Source organism: Crotalus tigris, unplaced genomic scaffold (genome assembly GCF_016545835.1).
Source record: "Crotalus tigris isolate CLP2741 ecotype Arizona unplaced genomic scaffold, ASM1654583v1 scf7180000024437.13266115, whole genome shotgun sequence".
Taxonomy (NCBI): domain Eukaryota; kingdom Metazoa; phylum Chordata; class Lepidosauria; order Squamata; family Viperidae; genus Crotalus; species Crotalus tigris.
The window spans coordinates 4,850,954-4,878,460 of NW_024100606.1; the positions used below are offsets into that span (position 1 = coordinate 4,850,954).

At 40.3% G+C, this 27,507-nt stretch overlaps 1 protein-coding gene across 4 annotated transcripts in view; it reads left to right on the forward strand.

Annotated features, from left to right (window-relative positions):
* Positions 1-27,507, forward strand: part of G3BP2 (G3BP stress granule assembly factor 2) — a 71,707-nt gene that overhangs the window by 3,531 nt on the left and 40,669 nt on the right. For all 4 annotated transcript variants that reach the window (XM_039331421.1, XM_039331418.1, XM_039331420.1 and 1 more), the window contains exons 2-4: positions 8,583-8,698; positions 21,747-21,828; positions 23,388-23,561. In XM_039331421.1, coding sequence (XP_039187355.1) covers positions 8,583-8,698; positions 21,747-21,828; positions 23,388-23,561 — 372 coding nt within the window. The remainder of the gene's footprint in view (positions 1-8,582; positions 8,699-21,746; positions 21,829-23,387; positions 23,562-27,507) is intronic.

A 27,507-nucleotide genomic window follows, 5' to 3' on the forward strand; every position in this document is an offset into this window, starting at 1 on the left:
GGACAAACCTATTTTGCATGCTTGGTTCTCCAGCAGTCACAGCAAGAGGAAAGAGAAGAAAAAAATTAACACAGGTATGCCACACAACCACTGTAACTGAAAAGAGATGAACATTAATGAAATATTTCTCATTCCCCAACTGTTTATAGATCTAGCTGCATATTTGCAAATGAAAGCCTTATAACAAGGAGTTCTTTTGCTCCTCAACCTCATCTCTTTAAAATTTGAACCTTAGGTGCCATTATGTAAGATACATATGGAAGAGGGAGAATCATCCTTAGTAGCATGATATGAACTATCACTCCTTATCTTTTGTCATGGTGTTTCTGTGATATACTGAGGTTCTCCAGTATTTCACCTCCCTTGCCATGCACCTGCAAAGATACAGAAATTCTGTGAAATAGGAGTTTCCTATAGTATTCTTCTGTAGAATAATGCTATATGACAATAACTCAAATACATGTCTATGGCAATACACTATTGCATACCTTTTTTTTTTTTGTATGTGTGTAATACTGGGACAAGGATTGTCTTTCTCCTGCATCTACTGGAGGACCAGTATTGTAGAGAGCCAAGATAACAAGAAATAGCAATATTGAAAAGATCATAATTTTGCTGGTACTTGAAATACATATAAACTAAGACATAGAATTTACCAACAGAGTTTTCCTAGGTATGAAATTCAAGCAACAATCATCACAGTCCCTTTCTGGCTACTATATTCATATCCTTTAGTAGAGAGAAGTATTTAGTTAGGCCAATAAACAGATACATATGGACAATAAATGCTTTGCAGTAATCATACTCAAATGCTTGCTAGCTTTTTTTCTGCAGTAAGACATTTTACAGATAAATGATCAGTGACTGATCTTTGTAGTAGCTATTAATGGACATAGAGAGTGATATAGGCTTCTGGTCCTCAGCGAGATAGGGTTTGAGATTCTTTCGGTTGTGGTCTGAACTTTCAAGGAACAGCTCTGACAATGTGTGACACAGCATTAATATTTGCAAACTAATGGATAGCTGTTTGCTAAAACTCTTCCAGATTTTCATGAGTTAAATCAGGGGTCTTTAAACTTGGTCCTTTTATGATTTATGGAGTTCAACTCCCAGCACGCTGGCTGAGGAATTCTGGGAATTGAAATCCACATGTCATAAAAGGGCCAAGTTTGAAGACCCCTGAGCTAAATGAACTGATGCAGGATCCAATTGAATGTGTACTGTTTTAAGATTGATAGGATCAAACAATAAAACCCTTGTGTACTGTGTATACATTACCATGTGAAAATGATTTCCCTTTGATGGTTTACTGACCCCTTCCACATTTAGATTGACATGGTTATAGGCAATTATATCCACAGGGTTCTGGGACTCTTACGATATGGGATAAGAGTTTCTGATTTTTCTTTGCTTTTAGGAAGTCAGTTTTATCAACTGTCTTCTTTGTCTGTTAGCACATGTGATGGTACTTCCATCTTGAGATTGTCCATGTCCTGCAATGCATTTCAGAAAATTTTAGTGACTTTTACTACTATTAGACAATTCTCTGTTTACAAAGTTTCTTGGGGATTTTTCTGCAAATATTATTTGATATGCTGGTTCTACTTATATAGCAACAGTTGGGTATAGCATTTAGTTACTTCATAAAGAACATAAAGACAGTAATTTTCACTTTTGTAAGCTGATAGTCTTTGAGAGCTAGAAAGTGTGCCACCACTTTAAAGGTCCAAATGGCCTCCGTGTAAGAGTTTAAAGCAAATTAATCTAAAGCAGGTTCTGTCCTTGTTCATAATTGATTATTCTAGATCTGCCCTTTATATATATCTTACAATCCCTATCTCATTTTGAGAGTGATACATTTCTAGTAATCCAGGTGTCATGGTTCCTATAGATGAGACCAGTAAAAGCAGAATTCCAAGGCAAGAGGTTTTCTTAAAGAACATCCTTATTAGCTATAAAGTATCGGCACAGTCAATAGTGAAACCAAGTCTGGAGTTCCCTCCAAAGCGTTACAGTGTTACAAAGTTGAACTTCCCACCCCAGTACAATGTATTCAACTACATTCCCCAATAGAATACTTTTGTGGGCTTTCTAATGGAAGGCTCAGCCCACCCAAAATCAGGCAGCAATGACCTTGGTTCCCACAGGACAAAATATTGTTTAGTCTAACATTAAAACCACCCCTCCCAGTACTGTTGTAACCGAAAATGAAGCAAAAATGGCTCCAGCCAATATCGTTGCAGTGTTGACAGTCATGTCCTCTAGAGAGAGAACAAATCCTGCAGACAAAGAAAAGTTAGACTTAGGAATCTCCCCAAGGCTTATGAGGATGCTTATCAAAAAATCTCTGTATTAGCCTATCTGCCTTGACGTCAGCACTTTTTACCCATGTAGCTTCTGATAGAGGGTATCTCTTCCACTGTACTAAATACTGTAATTATCCTTTGTACAATCTAGAATCAAAAATTCGTTTTATTTCATAATGAATTTTCCCCTCCACTAAAAGGGGACCAGGTGCTTTCTTGGGATCAGGTCTTAAGGAAAACTCCCTGACTTGTTTTAATGTCATGGTTCCGATAAATGAGACCAGTAAAAGCAGAACTCCAAGGCAAGAGGTTTCCTTAAAGAACATGTTTGTTGGCTACAAAATAACAGCACAGTCAAAAGTGAAACCAAGTCTGGTGGTCCCTCCAAAGCATTACAATGTCACAAAGTTGAACTTCCCACCCCAGTACGATGTAATCAACTACATTCCCCAATAGAATACTTTGGCGGACTTTCTAACGGAAGGCTCACCCTGCCCAAAATCAGGCAGCAAAGACCTTGGTTCCCACGGGAGAAAATATTGTTTAGTCTAACATTAAAACCACCCCTCCCCTCTCCCAGTACTGTGGTAACTGAAAATGAAGCAAAAATGGCTCCAGCCAAGATCGTTGCAGTATTGACACCAGGAATATTCCTTAATAATGGGTAAAGAAGGATTCAATGTTATTGTCTTTTACAAGCCTTGAAGTATATCTGGATAAGTTCAATTTGGAGTATATGCATCCCTTATGGTGTTTGTGTATGTAGCTCTTTGCTTTTTGTTTGGTCACTGTTGCAGTTGCAATCCTGAGCACAGTTCTGGAAATGGGACTATGATAGAGTCTTTTTCCATTGCGATGTTACTTTCTAGTCCCAGCTAAATCTAATAGAAAATAGAAAAACATGTAAATTCCCATGTGCACTTCCACTTTCAGAGCACATTTTAGCAGTTATTTTAGACAGCTTCATTTTAATTTTTTTTTTCAAAAAATAAGAATATAAATTGAAAAGAGAAAAAACAAGATTTTTTTCCTTACACTCTATGGCAACCAACCAGTTTTTATATTATAAAATGAAGATAATTAAATATGCCTATAGACTTTCTTACTAAGATTCTTAAAAGAACCTAGTAAATTTAGACTACAGTTTTGAACATTATTATAATATCTATAAATTCATTGCAAGTAGGATCTTAGTTTTGAAAGTGAGTAAGAAATTTGGATGAGTGGAGCAAATTATTGACTCTATATTGACTCATGAGTTTGAAAAAAAGCAGATCACATCTCAAATCTATCGGAGATCATTGTTCTTGCAAAACAGATTCCATTGGACTTGATTAACTAATAAATTCAAACAAATATAAATAATTGATTATTACATAGGAACTTAGTCAACATTGTACTATACTCAGAATAATTAATCAGAATGAAAAATTGCTTTTTGAAATCCAGTGATGAAATCAAGTATTTTCTCTTGCTGCTGTTATTTGCTGTTCTTAGGTTATTTGGGGATTGGAGAGGGGTTGACTTATAAGGTTCTGGATTTTGCTCCCAAAGTCTATTTTCATTTGCACTGTTCAGAATTATTGAAGTATCCAAATATTTAAAGATAATGGAAATAATTAGTTGTAGATATTGTTCAAGAAGAATCCAAATAATTGTAATGAAATGCTTCTATGCCTGTTGGAAAAATGTAGTTAAAAATACTCAGGGCAGTCTCTATTTCCTTTGATACGATATAAAGTGGTCAAAAAAATTAGCAATGTAACCCATCACAAATCAGACATGCACAATACATATCCTTTGAGAGAGTTACAATTCTGCATATGTAGTGGTTATTCACAATTTTTAATCTGGTTATGCTTATGTAAAGTTTCTTTTTACACATTCACATTTTAGTTTGAAATTCTGCGATATTGCAGTAGTTTAAAATAATTTTGTAAATATTTCTGTCATTCTAAAGCTTCCTCAAATTGAAATACCCTTAATTGCAAAAACAATTACAAGTATCTGTTTAGCACAAACTGCTAAACTTTGTGCAAAATTTGACAATAATTTTTAGAAGTTTTACAGCAAAGCTTTTCTGAACTTGCATGAATTATAGTCAATCAGTTGCAAAAAGTTATTTCACTTTTATTATTTCATGGTGTATTTTTAAAACATTGCAATTTTTTACATTTAGTATGCTATAGTAGAATGTTAATTGAAAGCATCAGTTTCTCATCTGGATTCTTAATATGAAAATTATTGTAAATATGCTCAAATATAGAATCTTGTGTGACTCCATTGTGAAGATTATTTGGTTCTACTTAATTTAATTCTCTGAAAAAGTGTTAAATGTGTAGCATTCTATTCAAAAGGGATTTTAATAAACATTTACCAGTTGTGTTTAAGAATTCAGAATTTTTGAATTCTGTGTAAAAACCAAAAATCATCGAATTGTTAATTAAAATAACTTTGAAATATTGTTGCAAGGGCCATATTTGCAGAGACAAGGAAATACTTGACTACATCATTATGTTCTTATAGACTTCAAAGTAACGTTAACTAAATTATAAATGTTTAGAAAATCTTGAACTGTATATTACTGGTAGTCCTTGATCTACAATTACAATGGAACCAACATTTCTGTTGCTAAGTAAGAGAGTTGTTAAGTGATTTTGCCCCATTTTATGTCCTTTCTTGCCACAGTTGTTAAGTGAGTCACTGCAGTTAAGTTAGTAACATAGTTGTTAAGTGCATCTGGCTTCCCTGTTGATTTTGCTTGTTAGAAAATCACAAAAGATGAACACATGATCCCAGGACACTGTAATTGTATAAATATGAGCCAATTGTCATGTATCAGAATTTTGATCACATGACTATGGGGATGCTGCCTAGGTCATCAGTGTGAAAAACTATCATAAGTCACTTTTTTCAGTGCTCTTGTAACTTCGAAAGGCCACCAAATAAATGGTTGTAAATTGAGACTACCTTAATTTAGATAATCTGTAAGTGTTTATTGAAAAATTCGACAATGCCCAATGGAGACTTTATCCTTTGCATGCTTAAGCTTCAAATAACTCTGCTATGGTTAAGGACTAGGACTGAAGAGATTCAATTAATCAGAATAGAGCTGGAAGGGACCTGTCACAGTTTTGTTCCATACATTCTTGTGAACTCTGAAGCTTCCTCTTTCCACTATGTATTCAAGGATAGTTATTAATATTTATATGTATTTATATGTAAGGATGTTTATATGTTGTATAGCATGTTTATAAGAGTGTTATGTATATGTACAATTTTGAAGCAGGCAACAAAATTTCATTTTTAATGGGTACTACTGTGCCAATAGTAAAAAACGACAATAAAGAGTATCTATCTATCTAATCTAATCTAATCTAATCTATACCATGTCAGACAGGTAGGTCTAATCTCTTAAAAACCTCCAGTGATGAAGCATCTACAACTTCTGAAGGCAAGCTATTCCACTGGTTAATTGTTCTCACTGTTAGGAGAGAACAATTAATTTATTGTTAATTCCAGGTTGCTTCTCTCCTTGATTAGTTTCCATCTTCCATCTTGTCTTCTGGTGATCTGGAAAATAAGTTGACCCCTTCTTCTTTGTGGGAGCCCCTCAAATACTGGAATATTGCTATCTTGTCACCCCTAGTCCTTATTTTCTCTAGACCAGGGGTGTCAAACTCAATTTCATTGAGGGCCGCATCAGCATTGCAGTTGCCCTTGGGGGGCCGGAGGTATGTGGCCAGGGTGGGTGTGGCCTACCGGGTGGGTGTGGATGGAGTGGGTATGGCCTACTGGGTGGACATGGCCAGCTCTACATCGTTTGCTTCAAGGGTGCCTGTGGGGGCCTGGGCAGGAATGGGACAGATGTGAGGGTCTCTGGCAGAAAGGGGTGGGACCAGGGCAAGTGCCAAGGCATGGTCCACTGGAGGAGCCTCACTGTTTCTCTCAGGCCGTCCCGGGGGGGGGGCTGGATGGTGGCATGGCCTGCCTGGAGCCCTGGGTAGCAAAGATCAAATGCCCAGCCTGGCTCTCGAGCACCTATGGCACCAAGCCCAGCCCCGCTTCCCCAAGGGGGCACACAGCACACCTCCTCCTCAAGGCTGCTTCTACTATGCTTGCTCTCCTTAGCCAGGTTGCTCATGATGGGTACGAGGCCCATTCCCTCTCCATGGGAGGAGACGTGGCTTTGTATCCAAAGCTTCCTTAGCAATAGGATGGGAGACCCCAGGATAGGCCAGGAGGAGGGGGCAAGGGGATGGTGAAAGGGCAGCAGGGCAGGACTAAGGTAGGACTTCCCTCAGACCCTCCCTCTCCTTCTTTCCTTCTTTTCCTAAGTACAGAGTGGTAGGAAAATATTTGAGATGAGGGAGGGAGAAAAACAGGAAGAAACGCAGCTGGGAAGGTATCACCCTTCGTGAGGAATGAAGAAATGCACCATCACCTGGAAGTGGCTAGCACATGGCCCTCACCTACTTCACATATCTGACTTGGTAGGCTTTGGGGGAGGGGATGCCATGCGCAGTGTGAGAGTCAACGTTACCTGTGCAATGCCGCCCAGCCCCCAGCCTGCCCGGTCTTGGCAGGCAGTGGGGTGCTCTCCTCACAGCGCCGAGAGGCTGAGCCAGGTGGCACAAATCTGAAAACAAGTGTGAGGCTACCCAGCACCCAGCCTTCCCGGTTTCAGCAGGCAATGGGGTGCTTTCCTCACAGCGCCAAGAGGCTGAGCTGGGAGCTTTGCACCTTGCTCCTGCTGAAACTGGGCAGGCTGGAGGCTGGGCAGCATTGCACTTCTCATCAGATTTGCACCACCCAGCTTAGCTCTTGGCACTGTGAGGAGAGCACCCCGCTGCCTGCCGAAACTGGGCAGGCTGGAGGCTGGGCGGCGTTGCGCTTCTTTTTGGATTTGCGCCACCCGGCTCAGCTTCTCAGCGCTGTGAGGAGAGCGCCCTGCTGCCTGCCGAACCCCTCCCCCAGAACCCATCAAGCCGGATATGTGAAATAGGTGAGGGCCATTTGCTGGCCACTTCCAAGCGACAGTGCATTTCTTCATTCCTCACAAAGGGTGACACCTCCCCAGCATGCACCCAGGGGTTGGGGCTGACACGGCAGCGGCTGGTTGCTTGCTGTTTCCAGATGGTCTTGTGGAGCTAAGACTGAATACGTTTCAGCATAGATGGCCACCACAAAATTGTACATTGGCTCCCGGTTGGCCTGGGCCAGAGCCAAGGCAGCAGGGGCCGTTCCCTTACTGTTTCCAGGATGGCTTTGCCGGCCACATGAAACCACTTCGCGGGCCACATCCGGCCGGCGGGCCTTATGTTTGACATGTCTGCTCTAGACTAGCCATACTCAGTTCCTGCAACCCATTCTTCATATGTTTTTGTCGCCAAGCCTTTAATCATCTTAGTTGCTCTTCTTTGTCCTTTTTCAAAGTCTCAATATCTTTTTTGTAATGTGGTGATCAAAACAGATGTAGTGTTCCAGGTGTCATCTTACTAAGGATTTATAAAGCGGTATTAATACTTCATGAGATTTTGATTTTATGCCTCTATTTATACAATCAAGGATTATATTAGCTTTTTTGGCTTATGCCCCACACAGCTGGCTCATGTTTAAATGATCGTCCACTAGGATTCCAAGGTCCCTCTCACAGTTACTATTTTTTAGCCAGGCTTCACCTAATCTGTACTTGTATCTTTGTTTTTTTTCTGCTAAATGTAAAACCTTGCTTTTTTCCACGTTAAATTTCATGTTGTTAGATTGGGCCCATTCTTCAAGTCTATCAAGATCTTTTTGGATCCTGAGTTTGTCTTTTGGGGTGTTGGCTATTCCTTTCAGCTTAATACAAATTTGATGAGTTCGCCTTCTATTCCCTCATCTAAGTCTGAATCAGATTCAAATCCAGATTCAAAATTTACCTTTGTCTATAAAGAGACATTGGATAACTTCAGACTATATTTTTCAACCTAGTCTACTTCACACAATATTATGGAAATTAAATAAAGAGTATTATAGTATAGGCTGTCTTCAACTGTTGGGGAAATGTAAGTGTAAATTAAATAAATAAAATTCAAAGAGGTTGCATGGAATTGAATTATTAGATATACAGGCTGTTGACTGGCCATTAAAATCTTCATGCTGTAGCTTAAAAGAAAAGACATTCCTCTTTTTTTGTTTTGAAAACTATTTAAAGATTTTCAAAATTATATTACATTTAAGACGAATTATCTTGAAGCATATGTTTCTTATATAGATATTCTTCCTCTATTGCAGCCTTTGACGTTTACCAAAGAAATGGTGATGGAGAAGCCAAGTCCGCTGCTTGTAGGGCAAGAGTTCGTGAGACAGTATTATACCCTGCTAAATAAAGCACCAGATTTCTTACACAGGTACTTTCTTATGTATCTCTATATTTTATGTAATCAAAAACAACTAAGCAAGCTGGATCTATTTCTTCATATAATGTAACTGTCATTGCCTTTTAAATCAATTCATCATGACTATATCCTATGTTTTGTTATGGCCCTTGGATACTTACTGAAGGATGGCTAAACATCTTTTAAATTAATATTTTTATGTAGCTAAATTTGACTAAATGTTATTTATTCCAAATATTTGTTTCCAGTATTAAGAAAAATCCCCTGCAGTAAATTATGGAAATGAATAAATTATCTGAATTTAAATTTTTAACTCTTAAATTTGTCTCAAGTTTATGTTCTGTATTATTCTTTGGAGTGGACAGAATAATAAAAAACTGAGCAGCAAATTATAGAAAGTAGAATTATGTGGGAGAGACTGAATTGCTCTGTCCCACAGTTTTAACTTTCAAAGGGGTTCACAAAAATAATAAAACTATTTGTGTGCCCAGAATTGTTTAGAGCTGAGCAGCTTACAAATTTAATACATTTTAAATATATGTGCGAAGAAATATTCAAGGTGAATGCCATATCAAAGTGCCATAAATTGTTACAAATTGAAATAGCATGTAAAAAGCTTGAGAAAGCTAAAATGCAAGCTTTGTATTGATAGAAAAGTGCCTGGCAAACTTATTCATGGAAATAAATATACAAGACAGGGATGTGAGATCTCCTAAATGTTAACTATTATTAGTTATGATTACTTGAATTTAACTATTATTTAACATATCACCAATCTTATCATAATTGTATAGAATGCAGTTAAGCTGGGGGTTGAAGAACATGCTCAATAATTCAGTTCCCCCTAATGATAATTTATGGGTATCTAGATTTGAAATAGGTATATAGCAAGGTTGTAGATCATATATTTGTAAATGTGTATTTATAAGTTGCATCTCATAGTGAGGTGCATTCCTGGCACAGAAAATGAAGCACAAAATTTATTATTTATTATTTTCACAAATAAACATAACTAACATGCCTTCCTCTTTGTGTATTTTCCACACAACTATAACAACCATGTGAGATAAGTTGTGCTGAGAGAGAATGACTGACCCAGGTCACCCAGCTGGCTTTCCTTGCTAAGATGGGACTTGAACTGATTTCTAGCCTGGTGCCTTAACAAATAGACCAAATTGGCTCTCAAATGCCAAGAACCTACAGTTTTCAGAGATACTTCACATAAGAATAAAATTAAAGTTTGATTCAGCAAAATCTCATAGAGAAAGAAACAAAATAGTACAGCACAAATTGTTTGTAAATTTAAATAAATATTATTGATTTTTAAAAAAAATAAAGATGTAATAAAGAGTAAAGATTTTCATTGCAAAGCTATCTAACCTCCAGGCAAGATGGGCAAAATATAAGTTGAGTAAATAAATGAAATAACTTGCTTTAAAGGTTTGATTTTGGTTTCAGAATAAAAATAAAATAAAAACCAAGAAAGTCCAGTTGCTTTTTGCAAAAAGCACCTTTGGGGCAACCTTGATCTGGAAAATTGACAATCTCCATAGAAACTTGCTTTAAAGGACTGTTAAACTAAATACTATTCAAGTATCAGTCTGTATTGATAAAAAAAGATACATCCCATTTCTAATGTTGGAAATAAATTAAAATGGAATCCAATCAGCAAGTTGTAAAAGAAGAAATTCCAGGATGGAAATTATAAAAGAGTACTTAAATTATCAAATGAGATCAATGACTTTATTACTGCTTCAACAGTATCTTTGTGTGCACACAGAATGTGTGTTTTCCAGTATTTTTGATTAGTGATAACTACCTACACAAATCCACCCACTTATCCTGAGGTTTTTTAGAAGTGACTTGTCATTACTTTCTTGATAGGACCAAAAATCAAGATCACGTGAAGTGCTAATACCACTTTACAATGCCTTGGTAAGGCCACACTTGGAATACTGCATCCAGTTTTGGTCACAGTGATGTAAAAAAGATGTTGAGACTCTAGAAAGAGCACAGAGAAGAGCAACAAAGATGATTAGGGGACTGGAGGCTAAAACATATAAGGAACAGTTGCTGGAATTGGGTATGTCTAGTTTAACGGAGAGAAGGCTGAGGGGGGACATGATAACAGTGTTCCAATAGCTCAGGGGCTGTCACAAAGAAGAGGGAGTCAAGCTATTTTCCAAAGCGCCTGAAGGCAGGACAAGAAGCAATAGGTGAAAACTAATCAAGGAGAGAAGCAACCTAGAACTAAGGAGAAACTTCCTGACAGAACAATTAACCAGTGGAACAACCTGCCTCCAGAAGCGGTGAATGCTCCAACACTGGAAGTTTTTAAGAAGAGACTGGACAGCCATTTGTCCGAAATGGTATAGGGTTTCCTGTCTGAGCAGGGGGTTGGACTAGATGACCTCCAAGGTCCCTTCCAACTTTATTATTATTATTATTATTATTAAAATGTGATTGACCCAAAGTCACCCAACTAGCTTTGTACTGAAGGCAGAACTATAACTCACAGCCTTCTAGTTTTTAGCTTGGTGGCTCAAACTAGTTTCACTGAGTAGAGAAACAGGAATGATCTAGGAAAAGAAGGAAGGTGTAAGGCCAAAGACTACCTAGAAATTCCAGGTGCTAGGGAAAGTATTGAAAAAGAATGATTATAATTTAGCCCAGCCTTTTCTTGAATTTATAGTCAGTATACAGCCCTTTCATTCAATTACTTTCTTCTGCTACATTCTAGCAGAAAATATTAAATTAATCCCAATCAGTTCATTAAAGGTTTACTATAATGTGTTTTTTTTTTAAAAAAAATCTGCCTCTTTTGAAACATCTGTTTGTGCCTAAACCTAATTTTTGGATAGGCAGGAAAATGGAGTGTCTTTTTTCACCTCATTCTTAATTTTTCAATTGCAGATTTACTTAAGAAAACTTTTGGCAGTTCAAAAAAGAATAACCATTTCTACCTACTACAATAAGAACAGAAAAAGTAGAGAAACATTGCCCAGAAGAGCCCTCTTCTGTCTGGAGAAAATTTGCTGGCATTTACATCCTAATTATAAATTAAATCATATCCTTAGTTGCACATAAGACAAAGGTAGTCATGAGTCATGCATAAACTCTTGCTCAGCAAAAACCTTTTTTTCCTTTAATGCTGATAAAAAGACAATAACTAAAACAAGTAGATTTAAACACTTGCATATCAAAATACAGCATATGCTGTCAAAATGTACTAGGTAGAAATTGCCATCCTTGTTTTGTTTTTTTAGAACTGCCAAAACTTTTGGGGGGGCTTATATTGTAGGAGCGCTAAATTTGGGGGCAGGTAGAATCAATTTGGATATGTTAGGATTAAAAAAACAGATGAACTAGGTCCGTGATGGCGAACCTTTTAGAGACTGAGTGCCCAAAAATTGCCTCCTACCCTGCTCTGCCTCCCACCCTGTTGCTCCGCCCCTGCCCTGCCCACCTGCAGGGCTACGCACCGCCCCCATGGCCCACCGCAGCAGATTACCCAGGCAGCCCTGCAGTGCCATGGCAGCCACTCCCTCCACCCACACCCTGTAGCATCATCTGCATGCTATGGGGCGTGAGGGCGGAGTCTTGTCCCTGCTGCCTGGTTTTGTCCTTGGTTGCACTGCTTTGTGCAGGCCGTGCCCAGGGGCAACTCTTCTCCAGGGAGACTGCTGGTGAGGCCACGGGGGGAGGCGGGGCTGGGGCAACGGTGCGCGTGCTCACAGAGAGATCTCTGAGTGCCGCCTCTGGCACGCGTGCCATAGGTTTGCCACCACTGAACTAGGTTTTACCCTGTCATATCTAAAAAAATGGGAGGATAAGAGGGTGTGGCCTCCATTTTGTTAGATATATTTTCTTCACTGCAAAGGTGTATTAATTCTATTGCATTTCAGATGATTCTAGGGTTAGATAAATCTATGTGGAATCTGCCACTAGAACTATATCATCACTCAGTGATTGCTTAAGAACTAAAAGAGAACCATTTGAAATCTTCTCTAGTTTATTTATTTGTTAAATTTATTTATTGTCACCAAGGGACTACCCTGGGTGGCTTACAACAAGAAAAACAGAAAAATAAAAATAAGTGTAAACAAAACAGTATCGAAGTAATGAAACTATTTCAATATTCGTTATTGTCTGTTATTTCCTTGCCATCTCTTCCCATTCCTGGACTGATTGTTTTCTTGACTTTTTTTCTTTTCTTTTTCTCACATAAAAAACGGAAAAAGTCAAGGAAATAATCAGTCCATTAATGGCAGAAAATGGCAAGGAAGTAACAAGACAATAGAAAGAAAGCAGAACTGTTTAATTCATTCTTTGTATCTGTCTTCATGCAAAAAGAAAATATAACCCAACTTACCAAAAACAGAGCCATAAAATACAGACTAGAAATTAAATTAAATTAATTTCTTACTTATTAAGATAAGTAAGAAAAGGTAAGAGAACACCTGTCTAATCTAGATAGATTTAAATCACTGGGTCCTGCAGATTACATCCCAGAGTTCTGAAGCAATTGGCAGATGTAATCTCGGAACCATTGTACCATATCTTTTAAAGTTCTTGGACTATCAGAAAACTACCTGAGAACTGGGAGAGAACTTTGTTCCCCCTCCCCTTCCAAAAGGGGAGGGGGAACAAAACCCAGGAAATGGATCATTCTCCAGTACAGTGGGTTTTCACTGTCTGCCTGCTCTTGAGACCAAGTAGACAAAACTTGACACGCCCCTCTTGTTAGAGGACCCATTCTTAACTTGGTCTCAGCTCTTGAAGACTCGTTTTGGCTTGGCTCTTAGATATTTCAGGTTAGTCAGAGCAATTCATTGGTGGATTCTCCCTAAATTACTGACTATCTTAAATTGGTTACTCTCCCTTAACAAATTCCCCACAGGTACTGAGATCATTTGTGATCTCAAACTAATTAAAAGGTGGGGTGTGTGTGTGGGGGAATTTCCTTCAGCTTCCCATCCCATTCCCAGGGCTCTGGGTGGGGGGGGGGAGAAGAAGGCATCAGCAGAGACTGCTTGCTGTGCCTTTCTCCCCAGCCTCCCAGTTTTTCTCCCCAGTTTGGGAGAAAATAGCAAGCTCTAGACTCGGATTCAAAATTTGAATCCGGATCGCCAGAGCTCGCTCCAGCAGCCCAGGGCAACCGCGGGCGCCATCTTGGTTGCCGTTTTCAGGCAACGAAGGCTGTTTTTCGCCCAAAATCGCAGCACACAACCAGCACTGCACCCACAATTCCCCTGGGCACTAAAAATTGCCAGAAGGCCACGGAGCCCGTTTTCGGAAGAAAACGGGCCACGGCCGCCATTTTCAAAGCCGCAGTGATCAACGGGAGCCTTTTGAAAAAAATCCCTGCAACTAGACAGCTTGGAGGGGAGGCTCCGGAAGGTAGCTGACCCCAGGATCACGCGAATCTACCACAGCGCGCGCCCCTGCAGCAGCGGATTCTTGAGTCCCACGTGAGGCCCTCTAGGTCATGGGAAGCCTTCCAGGCCTAACGGCCTATTTTCGCTGTAGGCGCGACCATGGTGGCCCAAGGCCCATGGTGGCCCAGGAAGGCCCAGCAAGGCCTATGGGCAGTATATAGCATTTTTAACAACGATATAAATCAGAGCAAATTAAACCGGGGGGGGAGCCTCTATCTTCCTTCAGTCTGGGTAGCCGCCATTTGGTGCCTTCTTGTTGATCACTTCAGGCCTCCAAACCTCCTCGAGGTTGCCCTGATTATTTGTTTTTACTTTTTCTTTTACTAGTGCACACTGCCTGGTCACCTAAGGCCTCCGGGAGGAGCCCAGAAAGTGGTTCCAAACGTGCCTTTGGTACTTGCCTCAATTACCGTGACTGTAGCCCAGAGAGAATTTTTTATTGGTCCGGTGATCAAGGGAGCAGTCTTGGTACTTGTTCCAATCTCGCTTCCGTCAACTACTTGCCTGCCAGAGCTTTTTCTCAGTGTTTCCTGGAATTGCTCAAACGGGATGGAGGGACCCTCGTTGCCTCAGTTCATGAGCACGACCTCTCCACTTCCCAATTACAGCTGCAATGCTCCTTCTGGCCAGAAGGCGGCAGGCAAGTGCAAAGCGAAAACAAAGCATTCGCTTAAGAAGCCCTCCAAGTTGGCGGAAAAGCAAGCCAGCCGTAGGCACCAGGCCCTGGAGAAGGAGTTCTCCAGAGCGCAGAGGCAGGCCCAATTGGATTTGGATCAAATGGCAGCCACCGAGATGGAATTACCATTAGGCCCATCCACATCAACTCAGAGCGTTTGGTCCATTCTGGGAACACCACCACCACTGGGCTCGCCCTCCGCATTGGCCCAACAAACAGCCACTGCTGTGGGCACTACCACAGAGCCCATTTTAACACCCACTACCACTACACCCAGAGGTCATGACATAGGGGACATCTTCTCAGACGGATGTCTGGAAGCCTTATTAACCAAGGTGGTGGACCGCGCTCTAACGCAGTGCTCTGTCCAACACAATCAGGGGGCCTCCACCTCGACCATGCCATCCTTTGAACTCCCCATGGAGCCCCCGGGTATTCAGGAGCCCACCTCTCCAGCCCAGTCCTCCATGAGCGATTACTCCTCGCCACAAGAGAAGGAGCAACCAGAAATTACCATGTCAGAGGATGAGGAACTCCCCCCTGAACCATCCCCCTCGGGGGGTATTTAATCCCAACCTATTCCTCACGATACTACGTAAGGCCACTTCCACTGCGAACATAGGGGCAGACCAGTTCCCTCAACCGCAGGCAGCACCACGCCCAGGACTATATTTTTTGAGAAGGTGACAACTGAGCACCACGTGCCTTGTCCCTCCATCTTCCTGAAAGGGATCAAGAAACAATGGGACTCACCTTCTTCCTTCCCCTCAGTGAGTGGTACGGACAAAAGATTGTACAATACATCGACAGAGCTTAACGAGGCTCTAGAGATTCCCAAGGTGGACAAAGCCTGGACTCCTTTGGTCTCCCAGACAGCCATGGCTGGGGATCTATTGGAGGCTCTCAAGGCTGATGACAAAAGGTGGGAGCAGTCCTTCCGCAAAATCCATCAGTCAGCGGTATGGGCCATAAAAATGGCCACCTCGGCTTCCTTTTTCGTCCGGACTACCCTCCTGTTGTTGCAACAACTACAAGCCAGGGTTCCTATTGAGGACATGCGGACTCACCAGGACCTGGCTAAGATGGTGGCAGCCACGGAATATGCTGCAGATGCAACACTCCAATCGGCCATTTTTTCATCTAGATCCATAGCATCCAATATAATCGCCAGGAGGATGCTGTGGCTAAAACATTGGCAGGCCGACGCCAAGGTTAAGTGGGGCCTAGCGACCGCCCCTTATTTAGGCAACAACCTGTTTGGGGAGGCCCTGACTCCTTACCTCGTCGAGAACAAGGACAAGCGCAAGGTCATGGCCCACTTAAACAAAAGGTCCGACAAACGCCCGCGTCTCATTTTCGAAGGCAGCCCTTTCGACAAGCGACAACCACATCCCTCAATCAGACCTCCAAGCCATACACCCCCAGACAGGACAGGCCGTACAACCGCCCCTATGACAGGCCAGGCTCCCGGCCCAGGCAACAAAACCAGGCGAAATGGCCCTTTCATGGAACAGGTCGTCCCTACCGGAAGACCAAATGACTCCTACCCCGACCACCCATTGGGGGAAGACTAGCCCACTTTTTTCACCAGTGGGAACTAACCTCCACGGACAACTGGGTACTTCAAACCATCCAGTCCGGGTTGTCCCTGGAGTTCCTAGTCACACCTCCAGACCGACTCATCGTCTGCTCAGTCTCCAGGGACCCCATCAAACACAGACTTACGCAGGAGGCCATCCAACACCTGTTGGATATTCAGGCCCCAGCAGAATACAGAGGCAGGGGATTTTACTCCATCCTCTTTGTGGTTCCCAAGACCTCAGGAGGATGGAGGGCAATCCTGGACCTCAAAAATCTCAACCGTTACATAACATACAAAAAATTCAAGATGCAATCCCTTCAGTCCATTCTGGGAGGCATCAGACAAGGAGACTTCCTGGCATCGATAGATCTCACGGAAGCCTACCTTCACATTCCCATTAACCCAGGTCACCGTCGGTTCCTACACTTCTGTTACGGAGGCAAACACTTCCAGTACATGGCTCTCCCTTTCGGCCTTTCCTCAACACCCAGGGTGTTTACCAAAATACTGGCAGTAGTAGCTGCCAAACTCAGGAAAATCCCAATACGCGTCCAGTGTTACCTAGACGACATCTTAATCCAAGCAACATCCTTACAAGCAGCTCAGGCGGACGTAAGGACCGTCATTCGCATACTTCAGCAACATGGCTTCTCAGTAAATTTCCAGAAGAGCCAGACAGTTCCCTCGTCCAGGCTGCTGCATCTGGGAGCCACGATAGACATCACTAACTGCATGGTCTATCTCACCCAGGAGTGGGTGGTCAGCATCAGGGAACTGGCTTGCCGGGTATACAGACAACATACAGTTCCTCTGGTAACTCTCTCCCAATTATTGGGAAAGATGGTCTCCTGCATAACCATAGTGCCCTGGGCCAGGCTTCATCTGCGGGACCTGCAGTGGTTCCTGCTTCCATTCTAACAGCAGAGCACCAGCGCATCCAATCACCTAGTCAGGGTTCCGTCGCACATCCGCAAGGCGCTCCACTGGTAGTGCTCTCGGGCTGTGACCAAGGGGTCACCCTTCAAGGAACCAGACAGGGTTACCATCACGACAGATGCCAGTCTGTACGGTTGGGGAGCCCATCTGCACTCTCATTTTGTGCAGGTACGATGGTCCGCCGCGGACCTGAGAAACAACATCAACTGGCTAGAACTCAGGGCGATCCACCTAGCCCTACAACATTTCAGACACAAAATCATTGTCCTCACGGACAATGTGGCAGCCAAGGCACACATCAACCGCCGGGGGGGCACTAGGTCCAAAGCCCTCATGGCAGAGGCACGACTCCTGTTCGCCTGGGTAGAGTCCAACCTGGGGTTGATAAGGGCGGAACACATATCGGGGATCAACAACCAACAAGTGGACTTCCTGAGCCGTGCCACAGTGGACCCTTCGGAGTGGGGGCTACATCCGGACCTGTTCTTAGACATCTCCCACAGGTTCGGGCAACCAATCCTCGACCTGTTCACATCGTCGGACAATGCCCAACTCCCCAGATTTTACTCCCGCTATTTCAATTCAGGGGCGGAGGGGACAGAAGCATTAAGAATTCAGTGGCCACAAGGCCTACGTTACGCCTTTCCCCCACTTCCGCTCATACCGGCGGCTATCCGCAAGTTGATCCACGAGCGGGCAGAAGTGAGTTTTGTGGCACCTTATTGGCCACAGAGACCGTGGTTCGCCGACCTGATGAACCTGTCTCAGTCGCCCCCGTGGAAAATTCCCCCTCACCGAGTGTCTCTGCACCAGGAAACCATCTGTCATCCGGAACCTCAATGGTTGCAGTTGACCGTCTGGCGCTTGAGCGCTGTATAATGACGCAGGAACTATTCTCCCCTTGCGCCATTACCATGATTCAAGCTGCACGCCGCCCAGTGACCAATCGCATATATGATTCCACTTGGAAAATTTTTTGCCTTTGGTGCAGGAAGCGGCAGTTTGACATTTCCAAACTTACCATTCCTCAGATAGTAGATTATCTTTTGGATGGGCTGGACAGAGGCCTTGCCCCTGCGACTATTCTCAGGCAAGTGGCAGCTCTTTCCACTCTCCTCACCTGCGTGGACAGTCCCCTTAGCTTACCATCCCAGGATTCGCGCCTTTATCAAGGGTGCGTGTAACACCAGACCCTCCGTGGTTCACAGGTACCCATCTTGGGAATTGCTGCGAGTACTTCGCGCTCTCATACAGTCACCCTTTGAACCATTGACGACCGTTTCCTTACGACACCTGTCACTAAAGATGGCGTTCCTCATTGCCATCACATCGGCCAGACGAATTTCGGAGCTGGCCGCACTGTCGGTCAGGAATGACCTCTGCATTTTCCACAGTGATAGGGTGGTCCTTAGACTAGATCCCTCCTTCATCCCGAAGGTGAATTCTCTTTTTCACAGGACACAAGAAGTTATTCTCCCAAACTTCTGTCCAAACCCAACACATGACTGGGAGCGGCAGTGGCATACATTGGACGTCCTCAGGGCATTGCGGCGTTACATAAAACGCACGGAGTCTTTCCGCAAGTCAGAGGCCCTCTTTGTGTCCTTCCGACCGGACACTCTGGGGCGGAAAGTTTCCGCCAGCACCATTGGAAGGTGGATCCGAAACTGTATCGTGGAAGTGTACCAGGTATTGTCTCTGCCGCTCCCAAGTCATCTCACTGCCCATTCCACTTGAAGTGCTGCAACCTTGGCGGCATGGGCTATCCAGGTGTCCATCGAGGAGATTTGCAGGGCCGCGACATGGTCCTCGCCTTCCCCATTTGTACGCCACTACAAGATCGACCGGTTTGCTTCGGCGGATGCCTCCTCTGGTAGGAGGGTCCTCCAGCAAGTGGTCTCAGAGATCAATCTTCTGGCCTTATCTGTCTCCCACCCATCGGGATAGTGAGGCTTTGGTATGTCCCATTGGTGGATTCTCCATTTCCTGTACTGGAGAAGGGGCATTGGTCTTACCTGAACGCCTTTTCTCAGTACGGAGATAGAGAATCCACACCCACCCTAAGGTCAGTTAGGCCGTTATTAGGGAACTGAGAGCCAACACCTTGTCAGCCTTCAGCCACTTCGCCCTCGTTAAGAATGGATCCTCTAACAAGAGGGTGTGTGTCAAGTTTTGGCTACTTGGTCTCAAGAGCAGGCAGACAGAGAAAACCCATTGGTGGATTCTCCATCTCTGTACTGAGAAAAGGCGTTCAGGTAAGACCAGCGCCCCATCAGCCTGACAGCAATACCTGGAAAGATCCTGTAAAAGATAAGCAACAAATCTGCAAAAAACTAGAAGCAACCAAACTTATAACCAAAAGCCAATATGGGTTCGTCAAAAACAGATCATGTCAGACAAATCTTATTTCATTCTTTGACAAAGTGACTAAATTATTGGACCAAATTATGCTATGCTGTAGACATAGCATAATTGGATTTGAGTAAGTCATTTGGCAAACTAGATTACAGCCTACTTCTTAGTAAGTTAGAAAAATGTGGGATAGACAGCATCACCACCAGATGGATTCATAACAGGGTAGCAAACCATACTCAACATGTAGACCTTAATGGAATTACATCCACATTGAAGGAGGTAGGTGGTGAGATATCCCAAGGTTCCATTTTAAGCTCAGTACTCTTCAATATCTTCATAAATGACCTATATGAGGGAATAGAAGGGGAACTCATCAAATTTGCAGATGACACTAAGCTGGCAAGAACAGCCAATACCCCAGAAGATAGGCTCAAGATCCAGATGGATCTCAACAGACTTGAACACTGAACTCTAACTAACAAAATGAAATTCATTGTAGAGAAAAATAAGATTTTACATTTCAGCAAGAAAAAACGTACAGGTACAGATTAAGTGAAACCTGGTTCAGTAGCAGTAACTGTGAGAGGGATCTTGGCGTTCTAGTGGATAATCACTTAAATATGAGCTAACAGTGTGCAGCAGCAGCTAAAAAATCCAATGCACTCATGTTGAGTTTCTGGAAAGAGTGCTAACACCTGCAGTGATTCACTTAAAAACTGTGGCAAGAATAGTCAAAATGGAGCAAAACACACTTAACAAATGTCTCTCATACCAACAGAAATTTTGGGTTCAGTTGTCATAAGTTGAGGACTACTTGTGTAAGAACTTAAATCAGAAAAAAATAAACCACAACATGTCTCTGCATGATCTGTGAATTAACTACAGAGAATGAGATTCTGAGACAAATAATTTTCCTAAATTTGGGGTTCCTTATTGGTGTCTGGTTATTTTTGCTGTACTCATTGACTGTCAATTTTGGCTACTGGTCATTCACATTGGTAAGAAGGATAGGACAAGATGTGAACTGGCCATGATGTGCCATACTATTGATCACAAGGTTGATTTGGTTGACCTGGTTGGTTAAGCAAGTGTCCTTTTCCTCCCTCAAAACTCCACTTGTGTTCCCCCCACCCTCAAAGCTGTGTGCTCAGTAAAAAAGGATGACCATCCCAGATAAAAAGAGTATACAATCTTCAATCAAGGATATACAATCAAGAGACACATTGCTTAGCGGTGTTTTGTTTTGTTTTCGTATTTGTCCTGTGTTTTTAGAAAAATATTTGCTATACCTATGTTACTGGTAACTGGTTCCTAGATTATTTACCTTTTTGTATGTCAAAATTAAATTCCTTCTATATGGGATCATCTATATTTATTCAGCAATCACTTATTTAGTGACTGTTTAAGTTATGACAGCACTGAACAAGGGGACTTACAACTGTTCTTTGTAATTGTGGCTGTTGCAGCATCTCTGTGGTCATGTAATCACTAGTAAGGTACCTTGAAATCGGCTGACAATTACAGTGTTCACAGTATCATGTGAACATCATTTGTGATCTTCACCACTGGCTTCCAACAAGCAAAGTCAATGTAGAAGTTAACTGGAGGTCACAGATGTTGATGATGTGACCATAGGATGATGTAACTTTGCAAGATTTGCCTAACAACAGCAATGGGAACTGTTGCATTGTGAGACAACACAATCATGTGACATTTTGCTTTATGAACAGTCCAATTACTGTTAAGCAAGGATTACTTGTAAGAGTTTCCCTCTACTGTATCCATTGGGCTAGTTTGCCATGATGGCTAAGGTTTAATTAAAGCATGGAAAGTCATTAAATGAAGTTGGGCTTGTCAGCATCTTTCAACCCTGTATATCTCACAGTGTTACGTATACTATTTTGAGATCTTGTAGAAAAGACAGAATATAAATTAAATGAATAAATAATACCTCTTAAATGCAATATTTTAGAGCATTTAAAATATGTTTCATTTGAAATTGTCGAGAAGAAAATATTTTAGAATATGCTTCCACATGATAATCTTAAATACTATTGTTTAATTTCTTTAAAGGTTTTATGGCAGGAATTCTTCATATGTCCATGGTGGATTAGATGCTAATGGCAAGCCAGAGGAAGCAGTGTATGGCCAAGCTGTATGTACTATAAATCCTATTTGAAGTTGGATGCTACAAATAAACAAGACTCTTGATAATTAAAAGTTATCTACATTAACAAAATGCTATATCTATATGTTTCTGTTGAATCTCACAATAGGAGCTTCACAATATGAGCTCACAGGAGGATAAATCTTCTCTTGTCTTACTTTTCTTCATTTCTCCTCACTCTATTCATCTTCCTAATACTTAAATGCATGTGATTTAGGAGGAGGGTGCTGGCTTATGCTTCCCATTTTATTATCTTTCTACTATAATTCTTTGTAATACTGTGTCATGTACTTACAAATAATGTCCACTTACTGACTATTCAGTGACTATTCAAAAATACAGTGGTGCTAAATAATAACTTTGGGCTAATTTATGCCCATTTATGACCTTTGCAGCATCCCTCAATCACATGATTACCATTATAATTCAGTATACTTTTTCTTATTTCCAGTGGCAGAACAAAGAGATTGGAGATTGCAAAAAAACAAACAAACAAACCCCAGATTGTTCGACTTCTACACATCAAAAGCAGTGTGTTTTTACAAAAGGGTCAGGCAAAAAAGAGATTGCCTACAAAATTTGCTTTTTTTCTCTTCCCACCTCATAGAACAATGGTGTCAAACTGCCGGCCCACAGGCCGGATGCGTCATGCCAAAACCGCACCCACCCTATTGCCGGCAATGGAAAAAAAGTTGTGATACATCACGTCACATCACGTGACATTGCGAGTTTGATACCCCTGTCATATAGCATAGAGATTGAACAGAGATTTCAAGAGAGTAAGCTGTTTGCATAGTACACCCAGATATGATCTTTACTATAATTACAACATAAATTTAATTTTTTCTACCATCTACTTTAAAAAAGTAGATGATAGAAAAAAATAAAATTATGTTATAATTATAGAGTAAGGTTAATTTAAATTTATTATAAGTGTAGTAAAATGGGAAATCATTTTTTTATATTTTTTTCTTTTTTCCTTCACTTTTGGTTTTATTATTTTTTTTCTCTTTTACTCATCTTAATTGTTAATTTGATGTTATGTTTTTATCTTATTTAAACATTTAATAACATTATTAAGCTAAAGATGTGAAACCGACTAAAAGAACAGAAGTGACAACATGATGATGTGCTACTTGGCTACTCCTTTACCTAGCAGCAGAGTTGCTGCTCCCAGTTAGGGTTGTTAAGCGAGGACTACCAATTCTAGCACTGCAAATTAAATTATGTCTCTCTATGCTGAAGAGAAAAAGGATGTTAATGTAGAGCCTGTACTTGCCTTGTTAGCAGGGCCATGTTTAAAAATGTTGTCTTTGCATTCGCTAGAAACTCGTAGCTAGCTTCCTAAAAGCATTGGTCTTCAGACTGACTAATACGTTTTAATAAAGTATATCACAAAAAACTATAAAGGAACATTTTAAAAATGTCTAATAAAAGAAAAGCTAACTGTTATATTGTTTTTCAGTGTTATTTTTTCTACATAAATGTGTATATTGTAGCAAGTTAATTTTACTTAGCCAGGTTTTTTTTACTATATTTGTGTTTAGGACATTCACAAAAAAGTGATGTCCCTGCAGTTTAGTGAGTGCCGCACTAAGATTCGCCATGTTGATGCCCATGCAACACTGAATGATGGAGTAGTTGTACAAGTCATGGGGGAGTTGACAAACAATGGACAACCAATGAGAAAGTTCATGCAAACTTTTGTGTTGGCTCCAGAAGTAAGTAACATTTTGAATGTTGGAAACAGCAGAGATAGCTGGACTAGAAGCATGAGATGATTACTTTCACATGGAGCTTTGTTTTGAATGAAACTTGTCCACTGCTGTGGTTCAAATAAATGTTCCTAAAATAAGAAGATTGCAAATTGGATTAATTAACATGCTGTTTGTTATTCTGAAGAAATTATTAGCACTTACTACAGTACCACACTGGGTCTTTATAACAGTTAAGTTAAAAAAATTAAATAGTATATGAATATAACATGTTCAATATTGCATAAATGTATTCCATCTTTTTGGAAAGCATATTTTTAATGGGTCATTGTTCACAGTTTCACTTACCCTAACATAGACTAGTTTTGAGAAAATAACAAAGAAATGGCTTGTAATTGACTTCTAGGGTATTTTTTTAAATCTTCCAGTCTAACCTATAGGCTTGAGATTTTCCAAACTTTTATCCAGAAATTAAGCAGGAGAAATCTTGCCTTGTTGGGGGGAGTCATGTAATAGTTGGCCTCCAAAATCCACTTCCTGATAGATGAATATTACACTACAAATACTTGATTATTGTAACATAGAATATTTTTAATAATTGATTATGTATTTGTTTTGGCTGTATGTGGCTGGTGTAATTGAACTACCATTCATAAAAATCATTCTCTTATCTTCTGAGGCCAACACTGAGTTATTTTGCCTCTCTTGTTTTCCTCCTCTGTTTCTGCCCCACCCTTATAAAACTTAGAAAATTATTCAGTCATATTTTAAGGATATTCTTGATTATATCTTATTTATTTATTTATTTATGAGACTTATATACCGCTTTAAGTGCAAGCAATCTCTAAGCAGTGTACACCAGTAAGCAATGTATATATATATATTTACATTGCCCCCAACAATCTGGGTCCTCATACCTAAAGATCTTTTATAATAATTTATAATATAAGCATTACAAGATTAGAATCTTATAAAAAGATGCAAAAAGATTTATTAAACACCACCCATAGTCAATTCTCATGAGATGGGTTGCTTCAGCATACTTTTTTGGATACTTTTTGGTTTCTTTACAGTACCTGCTTTATGTACCAATCTTCCTATTCATTGAGTAATACATTGGATAGCAACTATAAACTTGACAGTCCATAGGTAAGTTATTTAATAGTAGACAAGTATATTACAACATTCTTAGTCATCACTTTCTCCACCTTAGGTTAGTTATGTATAAAATAAATCATTATTTAGGAAACTTTGGAAATTTAATTGATTTTTCATCTTCAGATCAACAGATCACTTAGCAACAGTTCAAAATTATGACAGACCTCCAAAAAATACTTCTGACCAATCCCAAAATTATATATGTTGCAGCACCCCTGCGGTCCTCTGTCTGTAAGACCGATTGCAGACTTTGCAACATCGTCTCCCCACCTTTTTTTTTCCCATCCTGCCCCATCAGGTACCCCCTACTTTGTCACTGATCACTCACTTACTTTTTGAAGATCTCTACAGCTCAGGACGCCAGGATAGAAAAGGACAGACTGCTCCATTGCTGAGCCATATGGCAGAAAAGCGGCCAACTTCTTCTGAGAAGCTGGAAACCCTCCCCCCCCCCTTGTTTCCCTTTTGTCACTAAATGCTAGCCTTCCACTCTTGAGCAAAAGCAAATGGCCAGGGAGAGAAATCTTTTTTTATAGAGTTTTATTTTTTAAAAAACAGAGTTCAATAATAATTATTCAACAAAAACATGCTGTCTAAGTATCCTATTCACTAATACAAATTGAATTCCTAATCCCTAAATCTTTTCTCTAACCATTGATAAAATAGGTCCCAAGTTTGAAAATATTCTGTTTCTTATTTTTCTTTCAACCTTAAAGTAAGTCTGTCCATTTCCGCACAGTCTAATATTTTTTTTTATTATTTCTTCTTCTGGTGGTAATTCATTTTTCCAATATTGTGCGAATATAATTCTTGCCGCTGTTATCACATGTAGAATCAAATATGTACTTTGCTTATCAGGTTTTTCTGGCATTATACTTAGTAAAAAAATTCAGGTTTATAATCTTATGTGTTTCTTTAACATTTTTTCTAACCACATGTGTAATATTGTCCAATATCTCCTTGCTTTAACACATGCCCACCACATATGATAATAAGTACCTGGTTTGTGTTTACATTTCCAACATTTCTCTGACATGTTTTTAAACATTTTTGCTAATCTTGTTGGTGGCAAATGCCATCTATAAAACATTTTATATAGATTTTCTTTGTATGAAGCTGACGTTGTCAATTTATTGTTTCTTTCCCACAAACTTTGCCACTTTTCTAAGTCTATATTATACCCAAAATTCTTTGCCCATACTACTATCATTGTCTCTTTTACTTGTTCATCGTCCATTTTGAAATTTAATTAAAAATTGTACATTTTTAATTAACTTTTCATCAGAAGTTAATAATATCTGTCAAATATAGTCTGTTCTTTGTAAAATCCATACTGTTTATCATATCTGACTTGCATTTGTAAATGTGACCACCATGTTAAATCAATGCCCTGATTTTCCATCTCTTGCCAGGATTTTAAGTTCCATTCAGAATTTAGAATATCTTTGTATGTCCATATTTTATTGAGACTGACTAGATTTGGATGTATGAATGCTTCCATTGTTGAAAGCCATCCTGGAATTTTCAAATACATTTTACATTTTATTTTTTCCCAAGTTAATAATAATATGTTTCTAATGTAGTGGTTTTGGAAGTATTTATGTATTTTATTTTTTCCATACCATAGAAAAGCATGCCAACCAAGTTGCAGGTCATGTCCCTCCAGATACAGCAATCTTTTATTTCTAAGAGTTATCTATTCTTTTATCCATGTTTTAACACTGATGCTTGATAATATAAAATCCAATCTGGCAAGCCAAAGCCTCCATTTCCCTTGGCTTCTTGTAACATTTTCAATTTAATTCTAGCTTCCTTTCCTTGCCAGATAAATTTTTGAATTAGAGAATTTAAATCTTCAAATAATTTTTTTCTGCAGTTTTATTGGTATCGTTTGAAATAAAAATAATATTTTTGTAATATATTCATTTTCACTGTAGCAGTTCTTCCTAACATCGACAGTTGAAGATTCTTCCATTTTTCCAAATCAAGCTTTATTTGGTTTAACAATTTAATGTAATTATCCTCTTTTATTGTTGAACATCTTGCTGTCAAATATAGTCCCAAATATTTGACCTTTTTGAATATTTGCAAGTCTATTTTTTCTGATAACTGCTTTTTTGTTTATCTGTAAAAATTTTAATTATCGCTTTAGTTTTTTCTCTATTTATCTTTAATCCTGCTATCTCTCCAAATTGTTCTATCTTTTCCAACAGTTTAGGAATCATCTCTAAAGGTTCCTCTAGAATAGGGCTTTTCAACCTTTTTACCGATTGTACCACTTTTAGGATATGGCAATATTCAAGTACCACCTAGCAAGGTGTCAAAAACTTGATGACCCCCCCCCCAAAAAAACTGTTCAAAGTTGCAATTGCACTGAAATGACTTATGACCATTTTTCACACTTATGACCATTGCAACATGCCCAGGGTCATGTGATTTATATTTGGATGCTTGGCAACTGATTTATATTTATAATGGTCACAGTGTTCCAGGGTCATGTGATCCCCTTCTGCAACCTTTTGACAAGCAAAGTCAATGGCAGAGCTGCTGGTGGCCAAGTGCTAAAGCAGGACTTCCTTTCCTCCCTTCCCTGCCTCCCTTTTTCTCATTCCCATCTCCTTCTGAAGGAAGAATTTGAACCCCCCCCCCCTATATTTTCCCTCTTCCATATATTGATCAAACAAGGAAAGACCTCCAGAGACAGAAAAGACAAGCTGCTGAGTGAACTAGCTTAAAAAGGCACATTCCTCTTCAAGAATTAGCTACTGGCTAGAAAGGAAAGTAAGGAGCACAG